Here is a 16042-nt window from a genome sequence, read left to right as displayed (position 1 = left end):
TTTTAGATTTACTAGAACAATCAAATGTGATATCGGTGGTGCTGATCACCACAGCTGTCCTCAGTGTGTGCTGTTCCTCTCTCATCTGAACACACACAGGTTCAATAAACTCTCAGCTGCTCGTGGACACAGCTGACCAATCACTGTGTGAGGTGGGCGGGGCTTCAGACAGCATTAGAGGAATGTCAGACCGTTAAGGATCCAACAAGCACTTTGTTTGAAGCACGATGTTAACCTTGACTTATTGATATTGTAGTTACATAAAAACACTGATGTGAACATGTGATTGTGATCAGAACCGTGTGGAGACAATCACAGACTCTGGATAACGTCACATGTTGGATCCAGGATGTAGACTTCCATGTGCACGCCGTTAAAGCACTTCCTCATCCTGTAGCTGTCTGTAGTGACACTGTGCAGTTGTGTCTTTGCTTCCACTCAGAGGTGTAAGCTTTATTCTAACTAGTCCTCATGTATGCTGCAGACATCACATTGTAACTTCAAGCGACCAATCAGTGAAAAGCATTTTTCTCAAAGTTTGTTCCAGTGTTTTCCAATCACCTCTGAACAGACCACCGGCTGGAAAGAACTTCTGTTAATGCACGTTAATCCACAAACACCAATAAAAACCTGTCCAGGCATCTTGAGTATGGATACCTGACAAGAGTATAAATGAATAAATGGATTAATAAAGAATGAACACATAAATTAATAAATAATTACATGTGTGAATAAAGTCAATGGGACACAATTAAATGTCTTGAATGTATCCATCCCGCCACAGAGAACACAACGCTTCCCCCTTATCCTCTGACTTAACCGTATTTTTTCAGAGGATTTTACACCTGATAGGTGTTAAAACTACGACAGCTGGTTGAAACATCTCAAATGTTAGTCGAGCGTAAACTTGAATATTGGTCTATATTCAAACGTGTCCACGTGTGAATCAGCGCAGAGCTTACAGCGTAACATGAGAGGAGCCGGACTCCAATGATTACATTCACACCCATCAGCCACTTCCTGTTGGAACATTTCAATCAACGAGGACAAAAGGAATGATTTCCCAGATCAGTAATTTAATTTAAATCGTAATCACAACTGATAAAGGAGTAATCCGTCATATTGTCAGGGATGCAAAGAGTGTTGTCATGATGAAGCCACAGACTGTATGAGACAAACAGCTCCCTTTAAGAGAGGCTCTTCAAGTTCAGTTTGAAAGTTTGATTACATAGAAGGGATGTCAAAAGTTTACCGGATTATCAGAGTAGAGGAAACGTAACAAACACGAATATAAGATTCAGTAAAGTGTGAGTCTGCTTCACACCATCACAAGAATCTTGTTTTATTTTATCAGGAGGTTAAACGTTTGGGTTTTTTTGGTTGCAGGAAGAGACAGGACATCAATTCTGTGACTCACATTGAGTCAGCGCCTGGTGGGGTATTTTGGCTTCACCTTTGTGCAACAGGAGGAGGTGCAGACAGGCTGTCCATCTTTATGTGCAGTCAGCGGATGATTGGAGAAACCTTTAGTGGGTGAAATGTGAAAGGTTTCCCAGAGTCCAAAGGAGAGGTCTTCAGATCGCCTCTTGTGTCAAACACAGTCAGAGTCACGCGTTTCATACAGTAAATAAAATTTATTTTCATACAGATGTCACACCTCAGTCAGAGGAAATAAAAAGTCAGCGGCTCTGAGTCCATGACGCCGCTGTGGCTCGCCAGTCAGCAGCCAATCAGCATTTCATATGACAGCCGACTCTGAGGGAAGCAGCTTCATAAATATCACTCCTGGTGGAGGCAGGTGTGTGTGTGTGTATGTGGGGGGGGGGGGGGGGGGGGTGTCAGAGGGGGGCTGCTTGGAGGTTTATTTGCGTTGCACCTGTGTGAAGGAGGAGGGAAGCTGGATGGGCTGGACGGTCTGAAGAGGCTGCACCACTTTCTTCCTGGAGTCAGGAGAGACCCTTTGAACCGCAGAGGGCAGCAGCTGGTTCCTCTTTATGATCTGAAGAGCCAGCTGGGTGTTTCCTGAGAGGGGGGGCGGGGTACAGAAAGACAGTTACAACCACATCCAGACAGAAAACATCTCAGCTGATACTGAAGAGCAGGAGCAGACAGTGAGAGGTCAGTGTGACTCCCTACATGTGTAGCTAACCATCATTAAACACTCCTGACTTCCTGTCTTAAAAAAAAAAAGGCGTAAAAACATCCAACACACTGTAAAGCGTCATCACATTTCAGTGGTAATAATCATGATATAAGATTAGCTGTGAGTGCGTCTGCGTTTCTGACCGTTCTGTAGCTCTAAGTAGACTCCCAGCAGGATGGCTTCAGGGGGAATCTCTTTAGTGTTCACCATCGATGCAGCCTGATGGAGACGAGACAAACAACAAGGTGAAGATTCAAACCATCACCTGCACACATCTCAACACCTGCATGCACCTGTCCCTCCATCCACACCCCCCTTTATCCCCACCCTCCCCCCGATGCTAACTGATCTACAGCTGCAGACACGTTACGGAGCAAGCTGAAGACGAGCTGGCTCGGTGCACTGGGTGGTTCGCCGTTTCCACGGTTACCTGATGTAGGCACTTGCGGGCCTTCTCGTACTCGCTCCTCAGACAGTAGGCGCTGCCCAGGTTGAAGAGCATCATGGCCCGAGCTGACGTCACGCTGCTGGGGTAACACAGAGGGGTCTGCTTCCCTGCTGCACACACACACACACACACACACAAGCTTGTTACAGTCTGAGCATGCTGCTGTTTGCACTTTCTTCATGCATCAACTCGTCCTACTCTCACTTTCTTCTCTCACTTTGTAAATATTATCAAACTCTGCACAGGTCTTTGATTCCAGGATCTTTTGTTCATATAATATTTTGGATTTATTTTTTATTCTACATTGCAGAATTTGGTTTCATTTCTTCATATTTCTCCAACAGATTTTAATATCAGGCTCCAGGACACAGAGGTCTTTCATCTGATTGGGACTCTTTAGTTTTCCTTCTTTGAATAGTTTTGTCATGTTTAGACTGAGATGCATGCGGCTCGTTTCGTCTCCTGTTCCTTCTGTAACTGTGAAGCAGGGAGGGGAGAAGTGGACTCACGGGACTCGACGGGCTCGTCTCCTTTGTCCGACCCTGCAGGAAAGAAACAGACAGACGTTAAGGGAACAGGACTTAACGTTTGTACTCATCCCGAGTGGAGACGTGTAAGTCATGCAGACCTTGGTCCTGCTCGCTGGTCAGGACCCCCATCGACACGTCACTGACGTTCTCTGGGTTCAGGTGGGAGATGGCGTCAGAGATCCTGTCCAATGAGATGAGGGCTTCAGCAGCATACAGGTGACCCAGGAACCTGAACAGAGAGCAGACAGGTGAGGGTGACACATGATGATGGGGGGGTGGGGGGGGGGGGGGGGGGGGGGGGGGGTGGGGGGGGGGTGTTCAGGCGGGCAGCAGCAAATCTAGGACTCACTTCAAAGACCCGGAGACCTTCGTCTGATGGAGCAGCTTCTCAGCGTGGTTCAGAGCCATCAGGTTGTCTCCCAGTGCTAACGCAACGTAGGTGCTACAGGCCAGGATGGAGCACCTGTGTTACAGACAGTGACATCACAGATTACCTCACAGGCCATTGGAGCAAAAAAAAAAAAAAAAAAAGAGTGAGGAGGCGTGTCCTTACCGCAGGTTCTCCACCTCCTGTTTCCTGAGAGGAGACGACGGAGCTGCAGACAGAAACTTGTCCGTCTCCTGACCTTTCCCACTGTAACACACGTACGCCGTTACACACGCGCGCTGGGACTTACTCAGTTTAAGTTGATGTATGTGTGTGTGTGTGTGTGTGTGTGTGTGTGTGTGTGTGTGTGTGTGTGTGTGTGCGTGCGTGTGTGTGTGTGCGTGTGTGCGTGTGTGTGTGTGCGTGTGTGTGTGCGCGTTTGTGTCCCTGACCTGCAGGCGTCGCTGTTCTCACTGCCGCTCTCTGTGCTCCCTGATTGGCTGGAGTTCTTGGAGCCGTTCTCCGTCTTGGCGTCCTGCGTCTGATGTTCAGGAAGCAGCAGCAGAGCGTTCCTCAGACAGATCGCTGCAAACTCCATACTGGCTACGGGAATGGCTGCTGACTGACCCTCGCTGCGAACACACACACACAGATCGATGAAACATGCTGAGACATGAACCACCACCATCTAATTTCAAAAGACTTCATTTCTGCTGCCCTCTGCTGGAAAGAAAAGGTTTGACACAGTGTATGAGCAGGGACTCGGACCTGTAGATGGTGTTCTGAGTCGTTTGGGATGCCAGGACGATCTTGCGATGGTAGCCCTGCCCGACGATGGACTGAACGATTCCTTTTTTACACGGTAACCCTTTACTCTCCTGCTCGGAGCCCTGAAACACAAACGCACAGGTCAGGAGGTTCTGCTCACCTTTCCAGAAGTGCACCATCGTACCAAGTGTCCACTTTTTACACCTTTTTTCTCTTTCTTGTCCGAGAATAAAACTATGATAAAAAACAACCTTAAAAAAAGGAAACTTGAGGAAAAAGGCTTCGAGTCGTACCCCCTTGTTGGCAGAGATGCAGCACTCTGCGAGCCGCAGCCACAGTCGGGGATTGGAGTGATAAACCTGCACGGCCTCCATCAGACACTCGAACGCTGCTAGAGGCCGGCCGATGTGTAGCAGCTGGATGCCGCAGTTATACAGCAGCTCGTACCGTTTGTTAGCTAGCAGCGCACACATTGGAATACCTGTGAACTTCTTGGCTGTTTATGAAAAGAAGAAGAAGAAGAAGAAGAGGGGAGAGGTTACTATTGCATGGCGTCTCTCTTCATGGGCTGACCTCAGAGCTTGTGAGGAGGCGTGGTCTGCTGTGACCTACACTGGCCGTTGCCCCCGTCTCCCAGCTGTGCACAGGTGTGGTCGTTCTCTTGCAGCGCCTTCTTGAAGTAGAAAATGCCCAGGTTATGTTTCCCCATAGCGAAGTGAATGCAGCCCAGATTGTTCCAGAACATGCATCGCACACATTCACCTGAAAGAGACATGTGAACGATACATTTAGCAGCTTCACTCCAGCGTTAAGCGGGTCATCGACGGGCTGCAGATTCTCACCCGTCTTTATGGGTCCTGGATGCTCTGCGATGTTGGAGCTGTTCAGCAGCTTCACTGCTTTCCGGTAATTTCCTCTCAGGTACTCAAAGTTACTCTTCAGGAAGAGCGAGGGGGCGGACTGAGGAAGGAGAGGAGACACACGGATCAGCAGACTGAGCAGTGACTGAGTCACAGCGCACAGGACCAACGCTCGCTTTGAGTTGGAACATGTGTGATGCAACATCAGGCGGTCTGAAGTCTCCTGCTGTGAGGCGCATGTGTGAACCAGCAGGTGGGCAGATGTCAGACACTTTTCAGATCGAAGAAGAGTTCATGTCTGTCAGTGATGATTAAAATCAAAGTAGCTGATTTCTATGTTATACTATCCAAAAGAAAAGATTCTTCTTTTCTTTCATCAGTTTAGGTCTGGGAAAAAGATCTGACGGAAACATTACACATCTTTGAACAAACACATTGAACAAAAAGAAGGAGGCTAATGATACATTTCTGTTCAGATTATACTTGACTAAAAGTCCTCAAAAAGTCCAGGATGTAAAATCAAAGAAGGAGCCTGTGATTTGCTCTAGAGTTTCTGGATCTGAGTTCATACCTTCACTGAATCCATTTTACAAACAGAATTTTAAATTATTGTGTTTATCTTTTAGAGGGAAGAAACAAAGCAGGTTCTGCAGGGTTCTAGCATATAAAGTAAGTCTGTTCAAAGAGGAAACACTGTCAACGATTGTGTTGCATCGCGCTGTTATCGGACCAAAATAAAATGATAACCCACAATCTGTTCTGAGATTTCTTCATTGAATTTGTGCATTAGAAACATCCTGAGAGCTGACAGTGTTCGAGCTTTTCGTTTCCTTCAGATATTCGGAGTTTCTGTACATTTGTTGTCGTTGTTTTATTTCACGTCTGCAGCCTCGTAGCATCCTGACCAGTCGTACTTACGTTCCCCGCTGTGTTCATGACTGATTTGATCTCCCTCTTGCAGGCTTTGGAGGATTTCATCTGAATGTAGGCTCTCACTTTGTACTGCGGAGGAGACGGCATCAGTCAGTCAGACGGTCACAGAGAGCAGAGCGGAAACACGGAGAGAGAGAGGCTTCACACTCACCTGGTGCATCTTTGATTTGGCTGCCTCGATCATGGCCGTGAACTCTGCTTTCTGATTGGCTCCGTCTTTGTTTGAATTGTTCTGGAGACACAAACATGGTTTAGTAAAACAGTCCACTGAGTGCTGTAGGTCAGCTGTCACCCTGACAGGTGGAAGTGGAGCGCCGTACCTCTCCTTTGCCGTTCTTGCCGCCCCCCTGCACAGACAGTTTGTCGAGCACGGCCAGCAGGTGGAGCGCCTTCTCGGGCTGGAAGGTGAGCAGGTACAGATCCACGAGCAGGAAGCACACAGCCTGAGCAAACTTCTCTGCATGGGGACAAATAACACCGTGACTGTGCGCCAAACTCAACGCTCACACCTTCTGCGAGAGCGTGGCGTCTCAGAGGACGAGTTTGAAGAAAGAACCGGGACGTACCGAATGGTTCCAGGAACTGGTAGAGCCTCTCTCCTATGGCGATGGCCTCGGAGTACTGCCTCATGTGATAGTGGATGATGGCCTGGTTGTAGTACAGCAGGCTGTTCTCCACATCGTCCAGCCCGTCCACGTCCTCCGCCGACGTGTGAACCTGAGGGACGAGCATCAGGACGGAGGGATGAGCCAATCCAAACAAACATGGACATGAGAAACAGCAGAGACAGTCAGCAGCAGGTACCTGGTTCTTCATGGCCAGCAGAGTCTGTTTCAGAGTCCCCGTGGTGGTCTGACCGCTCTTGTAGAACTCCACCACGGCTCTGTTCAGGGCGATCTTGTAGTCCTCTTTGTTCAGCTCCTGCAGCGCTTCCAGCTGTTTCAGAGACTCTTCGTACTTCCCCGCCTGAGAGGAAACACACGAGCACACGCCGCGTGAAGAGGGACGACCTCGAAGCACAGATCAAACTCTTCCTGTTTGTCAGGAGAGGAGGAAGAAGACTCACCGAGAACGATTCGTATGCACTGGATGCCCCTTCCTTCTCCTGATCCGTCACGCCGGGAGATGATGAGCTGTCGTGCTTCGTCTCGTTTTGTTCTGATTTTGAATGAAGAAGAGAGAGAGGACACCGAGTTGTGATAATCCGACTAATCGACTGTTTTCATTTCACTCTAATATTTCAAACACGTCCTGATTCATTGTGCAGAGACTTAAAGGTTCACCGCTTCTCGTTGTCACTGACGACGAGTCTTTGGGATCTGAAGCTTTTCTTAAAGACGTCAATTAGACTTCGAACTGTCGTGACAACATGTAGACCAAGTTTGTACGGATTCACTGTCGGGCTGGACCTCGATATTTTTACACTGAATGGCAATACTCGATATCGATGTGTCTCAATAACAGCCAGTTACACGACTTCAACATGTGCATGAAAATAAACTGTTTGTGAAATGGATGAATTTTCTGCATCTCAAAATAGACAGTGTTTTGTGATCCATCTGTTTGAGTTCGACTCAGAAAGAGAGAGAGAGCGAGAGAGAGCGAGAGAGAGAGCGAGAGAGAAAACAGATCGATACATCTTAGAAACTGGATATATGATATAATTCACAGTAAAAGAAAGGTGCCATCAAAGGTCAGTTGCAGCCCTACTAATCTGAGTCCAGACATGAAGACTCAGCAGACTGGAGGATGTTCCTCTCATCGGGTGTTTCTGTCCTTAGGCTGAAGAAAAGGGGCCGCTACATTATTACCGGCTAAATGTGCCAGGGCATGGTGACGATAGCTTGAACTAACAGACAGACACACAGCAGCTACGCTTTGTAAACAGAAGAAGAAACAAGTGAAGTCGACGGCGTGGAGGCGTTTCAGGTTCAGCCAGAAAGACGAAGGAGCCAGCGAGTGTGAAACCTTCAGGAACAAGCTGCACACATGGCACGCAGCACGAGCTTTAAATAAACACAGGACAAACAGGATTCAAAGAAGAACATGTTTCTCACTCAGCCTGTGCACATTTTACCTGCTGGAAGGAAACAGATGTATCTGGCTTCATGTCACACACACTGCTGCTCTTTTATCATTTATAATTTCATGTCTTTGCTGAAATACTCAACGATGAGAAGGAAGACGGTGCTGCGTCCTCCGTTTTTAAGGGTGCGTTCAGAACGTCCCTCCTATCTCCTTTCACTCTCCTTTTTGTCCTTTAACCCCGGGAGAGTTTAATTGGCGGCCGTGATAAGAGCGGTTTGAATTCTCTTAAAAGTTAAGGAAAGGTGGCTCAATGCTTCCTTCATAACCTCCTTTAAGGAAACTCGTGACCATCCTTTACCTAAGGAGGAGAACTGTGGAGACGATCTTTATTTGTCTTATCATTAGTTTCTGCCTTAATATTCATTTTATTTTTTATTATGTGTGTGAAGAAGATTGTTTTATACATTCTTGTATCATGTTTGATGGAGATGATTTGCTGTTATTTGATGTCGATTTAATACATGACATTGTAAGAGGCCTTTAAAAGCTTGTTAATAAAAAAAAAGAAACATCATGGAAGTCAGGGCTGCAATAATTTGCCTTAAACAACTTTGAACAATGTTAAACCCAGAGATGAACTCTGATCATGATGCTGATGTTGTAGTATGGGTCTCTAATATATCCTACCTTATATGTTCATTCACACCTCGTGGTTTTTAGGATTATTTCACCGTTAAGAAGCCACAGGAGAAACATCTTTAAATGAGCTTTTTGTAGTCCATTTTCTGACAACTGTAGTTTCACTATGGCAGCCTGATGTCACTAACGTCACATTATTATTACATCACCTCGTGGAAATGTGGTCAGATTATCAAAACAACACGATCACCTTTCCTTAAGTCATTAACGAAATCTCCTAACACCTTTCCTTAACCACATGACGTGTCCATGGGGTTGTGGTGATGTGGATAGTGAAAAGGAGAAAGGAGGGAAAAACTGAACGCACCCTAAATCTTACTCTACAGCTGCTGACATTTCCATTTTATCAGAGTATCAATGTGAAATTTGATTGATCTCCATTTCACGAATTGCTCTTGACCCTCCTGAAGCTGAATGATTGGGATCATTTCACCCTCCTGTAGTCCTGCCTCCTGATTGGCTGCGTGCATGTTTCTGACGCAGAGGAAGCTGACAGATGAAATTCAATCACACAAAAAAAAAACATTGGTAGTTTAACAAACATGCAAACATCACCTTGTGAACACTGTGCAGGAGGATAAACACTGAACACCTGAGTTACATTCACACTGCTGTCCACGCAGACACGCGGGGTTTGTTTTTACGTGTTTTTCAATCAACTCGCGATAATCCAAAAGCAGATCAGGGAGGTAACAGCACACAGTTGAAGAGTGTGACTGAGTCATAATCGGGTCATTTCTGATGCATTTCTTTTAAAGATGCATTCATGAAGTTTCTCCTGAGCGTGTCCTCAAACAACATGCAGCCCGGCTAATGCTAACGCTGACTGGGACGCGTCTGTTTGGATGTTTAGTGAAGCTACAGAGCAGAGAACAAGCTAGCTGTCCTCTGAGTGATGCAGGAGGGAAAGTATCCAGAGAACATGAGCCGTGTTTAATGTGATAGTCCTCATCACAAAGTGCTTCTCATCACGCTAGCTCAGTTTGACCACCGCTAACTCAACTACCCAGCTAGCGTTAGCTCGACACACTCACCTGTGTTTTCTGCCATTTCTGGAGACTTTTCAAAGACACTGAGGACTCTCGGGCTTCTGTTCAGTATCTCAGAGGATTTTAGTGATAAATGTGTAGTGGAAGAAAAGTTATTAAAAAATATATATTTAACGTGAATTTCTGTGTTTCACATAGAAGATGGCTAACAGAAATCTGTTTGCTCCGCTCTAAACAGATTCTTCTTCGCTGATCTTCGCTGAGTGCAACCAATGGATTACACCGCCCCCTGCCGGTGAGAATACGTCATGCACACAATGTAGCCCGCGTGTTCGAGCGTCGAAAACATTTGTAGAAAAATATAAAAAATATATATATATAAATATAAAAACGTATATATATATATATATATATATATATACGTTTTTATATTTTTACATATATTTTTTTTACATTTTATATTATATATATATATATATATATATATATATATATATAGAGAGAGAGAGAGAGAGAGAGAGAGAGAGAGAGAGAGAGAGAGAGAGAGAGAGAGAGAGAGAGAGAGAGAGATAGATAGATAGATAGATAGATAGATAGATAGATAGATAGATAGATAGATAGATAGATAGATAGATAGATAGATAGATAGATAGATAGATATCACTCATTCTTGAGAACTGGGACAAAACATGTCCTACCAAAAAAAGTCAGATTTATGTTAAAAATCAATACATTCATCATGATTCCCATGCTTGAAAAGTTAAATCTAAAGGAATTGAGTATACCTATGTAATTTTTATCATTCATTTTTTTTATTATTTTGTTTGAATTTCTTTGATTGTCTGGTCTGTCGTTGGAGGTCCATGTTATTCAACCTGTCCTCAGTAAGAGGACAAAATATTCACATGCCCAAAAACACTTTAAAAAACTGTACAAGTTCAGAAATATAGATTTTCAATAAAAAAAGAATGGTTATGAATTTATAAAAAAAAAAATACAGTGAAGTTTAAGTAATATTTTCCCCATAAATCTGCCTATCAAAGTTATGTCCTCAGTTTCTGTCAACTCTGTCACATTTTTCAGCAATCCCCACTAAATCAGACAATAGTGTGGTAAGCTATATCCCTGAAGACTCCCTTTCCTCTCCCTGACTGTGCTGAGTGCAGCACTAGCACTGATGCTCTAGTAAGTTTGACATTTTGTAATATTTTAGATAAACAATGTTGATATTACAAAGGTCACAGCTAGAATATGTCAACACTGTCTCCCCTTTAACATGATTTTTTTAAAACAGTAGTGAATAGAATTTAGGCTTTTTAGTAAGGTTATTGGGGCATTTAGCAACTGAGAACAATCCAGCTAGCTGCAGAGAACAACACAAGTTTTGGAGGGAAAAAAATTCCCTTTTGTCAACTCAGAAGAATCCACTCTGAAAAATCCACCTATAACCTCTAAATGTGCAAATATAATATTATCTGTAAACAAAGTAAAAGATTAAAATGTTATTTCAGTGGTATATTAACAAACACATGTACATATATAACACGAATTGTGTTATTAACCTTTCTGATGCATCCCCTACTCTTCTGACTTGTAGAGTATGGACATAATGTGGTCTACTTATTACTGTGTAACATTCCCAGAATTTATATATTATAATTCTTACTTACTTCTCACTATATTGTAGGAAAACATGGCTAGACAGAAATTGTCTGTTGAGGAGCAAAGGAGAAGAAATAGAGATTACCCCAAAAAAGAGAGAGAGAGAAATTGAACAGTGACCCCCAGATAAAAAAAAAATGAGATGCAAGAGAAGGAAAGACAACGGTGGAAGAAAAGAGTTCAAGACAAAAAAGTAATGCAAATAGGCAACATAGGAGACAGGGCAAAAAGGCAAAAGAGAAAGTATTGGAGAGATGCAAAGAAAAGGTCCAGACAGCGAATGTCCAGTGAAGGTGCCACCACTGCTATGTATCTTAATGGGCTAGTATGCACTGAAGTCTTCTTTGTCTCTGTTTATAACAAAGACCGTTAATCATCTGCTGGATTGGCCACTTAAAAATAATAAGGAATAGCAGCACACCACTGTGGTTCTCAAAGTGTGGGTCAGGACCCAAAAGTAGGTCGCCTTGAAAAAAATGGGTCGAGAATTATTGTTAAAATTTAAACGTGTATTTTTTTTGTGTTAAAACAAAAAAAGTCCAAACTGCACTTTTTTTTCATAGAATAAATCTGATTATCATGAGAGATGATGGTCCTTCCGTCAGTTTGACCATTTGAGACCCACTGATAGAGGTTGTCTTTCTCCTTCCCGTCACTGAGGGATCTTCTATGTTGCTCCTTTTTATGAGTTTATAGGGACACTGGATGTTTTCAAAGAGACTTAAGGTCCAAAAGTCCAGCCAAGCCAAACATGAATATCTCACTTACAGTGGGCTGTTATAACTGAATCACACCTGTAATCACCCTGTTTAAGCCAATAAGAAACGTTTACTTTCACCTGTTCATTACGAAAATAAGATCAACTTTTATTATCTGAGTGAATGTTTAATGAATAATGTAAATGATTTGATTTGAAGTTGATATATGATACGCTGAAGCGTCCACAGAGGGTCATATAAACGTGGAAGTGAAAGTGTGCCTTTACATGCAGCCTGACAAAGCACGCAGTGATGGACAAGTTCAAGACGGTGCTGAACATCGCAAACCAGCAGACCAACCTCGGAGTCGGGGCGGTTGCTCTGCTGACGGCCGGGGTGGAGCAGATCTTCTCCTCGGTGGTGTTCAAGTGTCCCTGCAGCCTGAAGCTCAACTTTGCGTACGGGATGGTGTGCCTGCTGGTGCCCGCGCTGGCCCTGCTGCTGCTCGGGTACATCATCAACCAGAAGACGTGGAAGCTGCTGACGGGTCTGTGCCACAGGGATCGCTCGTGCAGCTGGAGGAGGTTCGTTGCAGCCGGGACCGTCTTGTTCCAAATCAGCATCACGGCGATGGTGGCCCCGTCCTCCTGGATCGCCGTGGCTCTGCTGAGCGGGAGCTACTTCGAGTGCGCCATGAGCGGAGTGAACGTGAGCGCATACAAAGAACAGCTGTGCGGGGAGAGAGAGTCCGCGCAGCAGTGTCAGCAGGAGCTGTTCAAGTTCCCCTGCGGGACGGAGAGCAGCGGGATCCAGGCAGACAGGGCTGATGTACTGCTCACCCTCAGGGCTCAGTCTCAGGTCAGTGCTCCCTAAAAACCTACAATGAAAAAAACCCCTCTTACAACAAGGAGACTTCACTTCATCACAGCAAGAGAATCATGTATTGTAGACACCCTAAACTGTGAATTATCCCCCTCGAGTCCTAAATAAAACGCAGCCTACAAGAGTCAAGTATCAGAAAACAAGAAGTCCATATAACAGACTCAGGGGTATTGCACAATTTTTTAAAAAAGGAAGATGGAGTCAAGTTGAATAACCCTCTGTAAGTCCGAGTGAGGATATGTTCAGTGTTTCAGAAGCAGTCAAATTAAACAAGTTTCAGTTTCTCAGTGAACCAAACAAGAAAAACCCACAAACACTGAAGAGTGAGGACTGAGAACAGGGATCACTTCAATCAGTTCATTTATGGAGGAAATAATACTAGGATAACACGAATATACATGTATACAATATACATCATTTAAAATCATGTATTTTACACATTTTTGTAAAACTAGGCATCATCAAGTTAAATTAAAAACAATTGTGTTAACATAGTTTGGACATGACAGCAACAACGTGTCTGCTGCTTTTTACACTTAGAGATGTGCATACGTTTTATTAGTCCACACTCAGCACTAAAAGTCTAAACATGGAAATATGTATTCTGCTTCAAGTTACCACAAGGTCTATTTTTGTCTGTGCACAATGTTACACAGCCAAAGCACATCCTGCGAGGGACAGTGGGTGTCAGTTTAGCAACCCCTGATCTGACCTTTTATTTCATGAATTATCAAGAAAGTGATGATTCACTATCTTCATATAACAGAAATAAATTCTCCTAACCAGTCAGTCTGAAGATAATGTGACGATTCAAGGCCCCTTTGAGTTGAAACGTATGACTCGGCTGCTTCAGCGTGATTGAAGTTCATGTTCGGGCACGACGGATGCGCTAGATGGGCAGGTAAAGAAGGATGCATTTGAAAATCTCTTTTTAAAAAGTGACATTTAAATGTCATGTTTTGTGTTTGTGTTGTCCACAGATTCTGGGTTGGCTGCTTATCGCCTCCATCATGTTGTTCAACCTGCTGCTTGGCTGCGTGGCTCGCTGCGCCTCTCCCATCAGCTACCTGCAGCTCAAGTTCTGGCGGAGATACGCTATGGAGGAGAGCAGCATGATGGATTCTTTCTCGGCCAAACACGCCAAGGCGCTCGCCGAGAGGAACCTGAAGAGCTTCTTCGATCAGACGCCGCCTGAAGACATAAAAACCCCTTCTAAGAAGGCCTGGGAGAAGGTCTCCTCCTTGTACAAGTTCAGCTCTAAAGACCAAGCTACAGCACCCTGCACCGCTTTGTGGAGAGGCAGCAGGAGGTCGACGGCATGATGAGAATGCCTTCAGTCAGGTCTTCAGACTCTGGAGCTCTCAACCCTCCTGTTCTTGGTTTTGTAGATGAAGGCGATCTGGGGGTGTGAGGAGGTGCTTCTCATTAACCAACCGGGGGTCTGAGTCTCCCTGGGGTGGGGTGGGGGGGGGGGGGGGGGGGGGGGGGGGGCAAAGATCTCAGGGTGATGTTTTTTCTACACTGAGGTTTGCCCTGAGCCAATCTGATGGGAGTTTATTAATCAAATCAGTTTAGTTCATTTTTGATAGCAATGTATCACTTTGATTTCATCGTGTCCTTAGAGGAGGGCTAGGATAAAAATGGGGGGGGGGGGACCTGGTCTAGTCTGTAAATAAAACAACTTCACACAGAAATTCTTATAAGATCTTATTTTTCTAAATATTTGACGACAGTGTGTGAGATAGTCAGGACAAACATCTGCATCGCCTCATGTGACTGTAAAAGATGGGTTTGGATGTTAACATCTTCAGGCATGTAATAATGGCTGAAACTCAGCTGGGAGAATAAAAGCTGAGCACGTATGAGACACAGCTGACCACACGTCCTCGTTGGTATGAAAGAAGAAAGTAAACAAAGCACAAACACAGTTTTGTCCATAACGACTGAAAACCTTTAAAAAAAAAAACACAGTTTCATGTTTACAACAATAACCAGTCGTAATGTACCAAGAAAAATGTTCAAACTAATAAACTTTTTTTTACATTTTTTTAAAAAAGTGTCTGAATTTATGTCTATAAATGTTTATAACATTTTGGCATCTTGATTGTTTTAGATCGTTTGTTTGGAAATGAGAGTCATGACTAAACACCAGCTGGATGTGAAACGATGTCGACTGCATGGAGAAGTGAAGAAAAGAGACAAATAATCAGTACAACTGATTCCTTAATAATGACCACATTAATTTAAACATGTGCTCTTAATCTCCAGAGAGACTTGGTCACATTAATGTTGAAGCTTTGGGCAGAGAAGGCAATCAGTGCAATTCATTACATGTGATGTAGAACAAAAAACACCAAAACAGTAATTGCGAAAGTGAACACAGGTGACACTCCTCCCACTTCTTTACACAGATTATCTCTGCAGCTTTTTCAGAAATACAGGAAGGAATCAAACTTCCTGTTTCCTGTCTGCGTCACGGGGTGCAGACAGTGAGACTAATGAAGCTCTGGAAGTGGATTTCCAGCTCGGATTCCTTTGACGGTGTCTCAGAATTAAGAGACGAGAAAATAGTCAAAATCTGTTTTAAGGCAGAGATGGATGTGATCCATTTATTGTCTCTGTCTTTGTGCACTTATCCAGGAAGTCGTTACAGCCTGACCACTTCCTGTGCACGGCTGCAACACCCCCTGTATGCATCATACTTTCTACATAAGAGCATAAGGATTTAAATCAGTCTGTTCATATAAATCATGTGAACACAGTGGAGATGTGAAAACTCAGGCAAACAAAGAAACATGACATGCTGCACATGTTGCTGTGTTTGATTTGTGCAGAGGCTGTTTTGTTTTCTCTCTCTCTCTCTCTCTCTCTCTCTCTCTCTCTCGCTCCCTCTCTCTCTCTCCCTCTCTCTCTCTCTCTCTCTCTCTCTCTCTCTCTCTCATGAGGACACTCTTGCTGCGTGAGCGTGAGTCGTCACTCTCGTGGTAATGGAACTTAAAAAGCACCACGAGGATGTCATCACTTCCTCACTCCTC

The 16042-nt window shown here is 44.3% G+C and overlaps 2 protein-coding genes across 3 annotated transcripts; one reads left to right on the top strand and one right to left on the bottom strand.

The window, feature by feature from the left end:
* Positions 1 to 1614: 1614 nt before the first annotated feature.
* On the bottom strand, positions 1615 to 10058 carry cnot10 (CCR4-NOT transcription complex, subunit 10). 2 transcript variants are annotated; one of them, XM_079344215.1, is made up of 19 exons: positions 9811 to 10058; positions 7116 to 7207; positions 6854 to 7015; positions 6616 to 6766; positions 6370 to 6506; positions 6201 to 6281; positions 6035 to 6118; positions 5099 to 5216; positions 4869 to 5018; positions 4550 to 4752; positions 4257 to 4378; positions 3941 to 4120; positions 3675 to 3755; positions 3471 to 3584; positions 3220 to 3350; positions 3101 to 3133; positions 2574 to 2701; positions 2287 to 2362; positions 1615 to 2022 (listed from the first exon to the last, which is right to left on the bottom strand). In XM_079344215.1, exons 1-19 carry the CDS (start codon positions 9824 to 9826, stop codon positions 1862 to 1864), a joined length of 2220 nt encoding a protein of 739 aa, XP_079200341.1. In that variant the 5' UTR covers positions 9827 to 10058; the 3' UTR covers positions 1615 to 1861. The 2 variants fall into 2 exon arrangements, with proteins under 2 accessions (XP_079200341.1, XP_079200342.1); XM_079344216.1 differs by having other exon boundaries at positions 2574 to 2698.
* A 2327-nt stretch (positions 10059 to 12385) lies between these two features.
* calhm6 (calcium homeostasis modulator family member 6) lies at positions 12386 to 14438 on the top strand. Its single transcript, XM_079344713.1, is given in 3 exon segments — positions 12386 to 12983; positions 13988 to 14273; positions 14276 to 14438. Coding segments are annotated over 3 exon segments (975 nt in total). The 5' UTR covers positions 12386 to 12437; the 3' UTR covers positions 14419 to 14438.
* The last annotated feature ends 1604 nt before the right edge of the window (positions 14439 to 16042 follow it).

Source organism: Symphodus melops (genome assembly GCF_947650265.1).
Source record: "Symphodus melops genome assembly, chromosome: 5".
Classification (NCBI taxonomy): domain Eukaryota; kingdom Metazoa; phylum Chordata; class Actinopteri; order Labriformes; family Labridae; genus Symphodus; species Symphodus melops.
The sequence above is the reverse complement of the archived record's forward strand: the minus strand, read 5'-3'. Positions and strand labels throughout refer to the sequence as shown.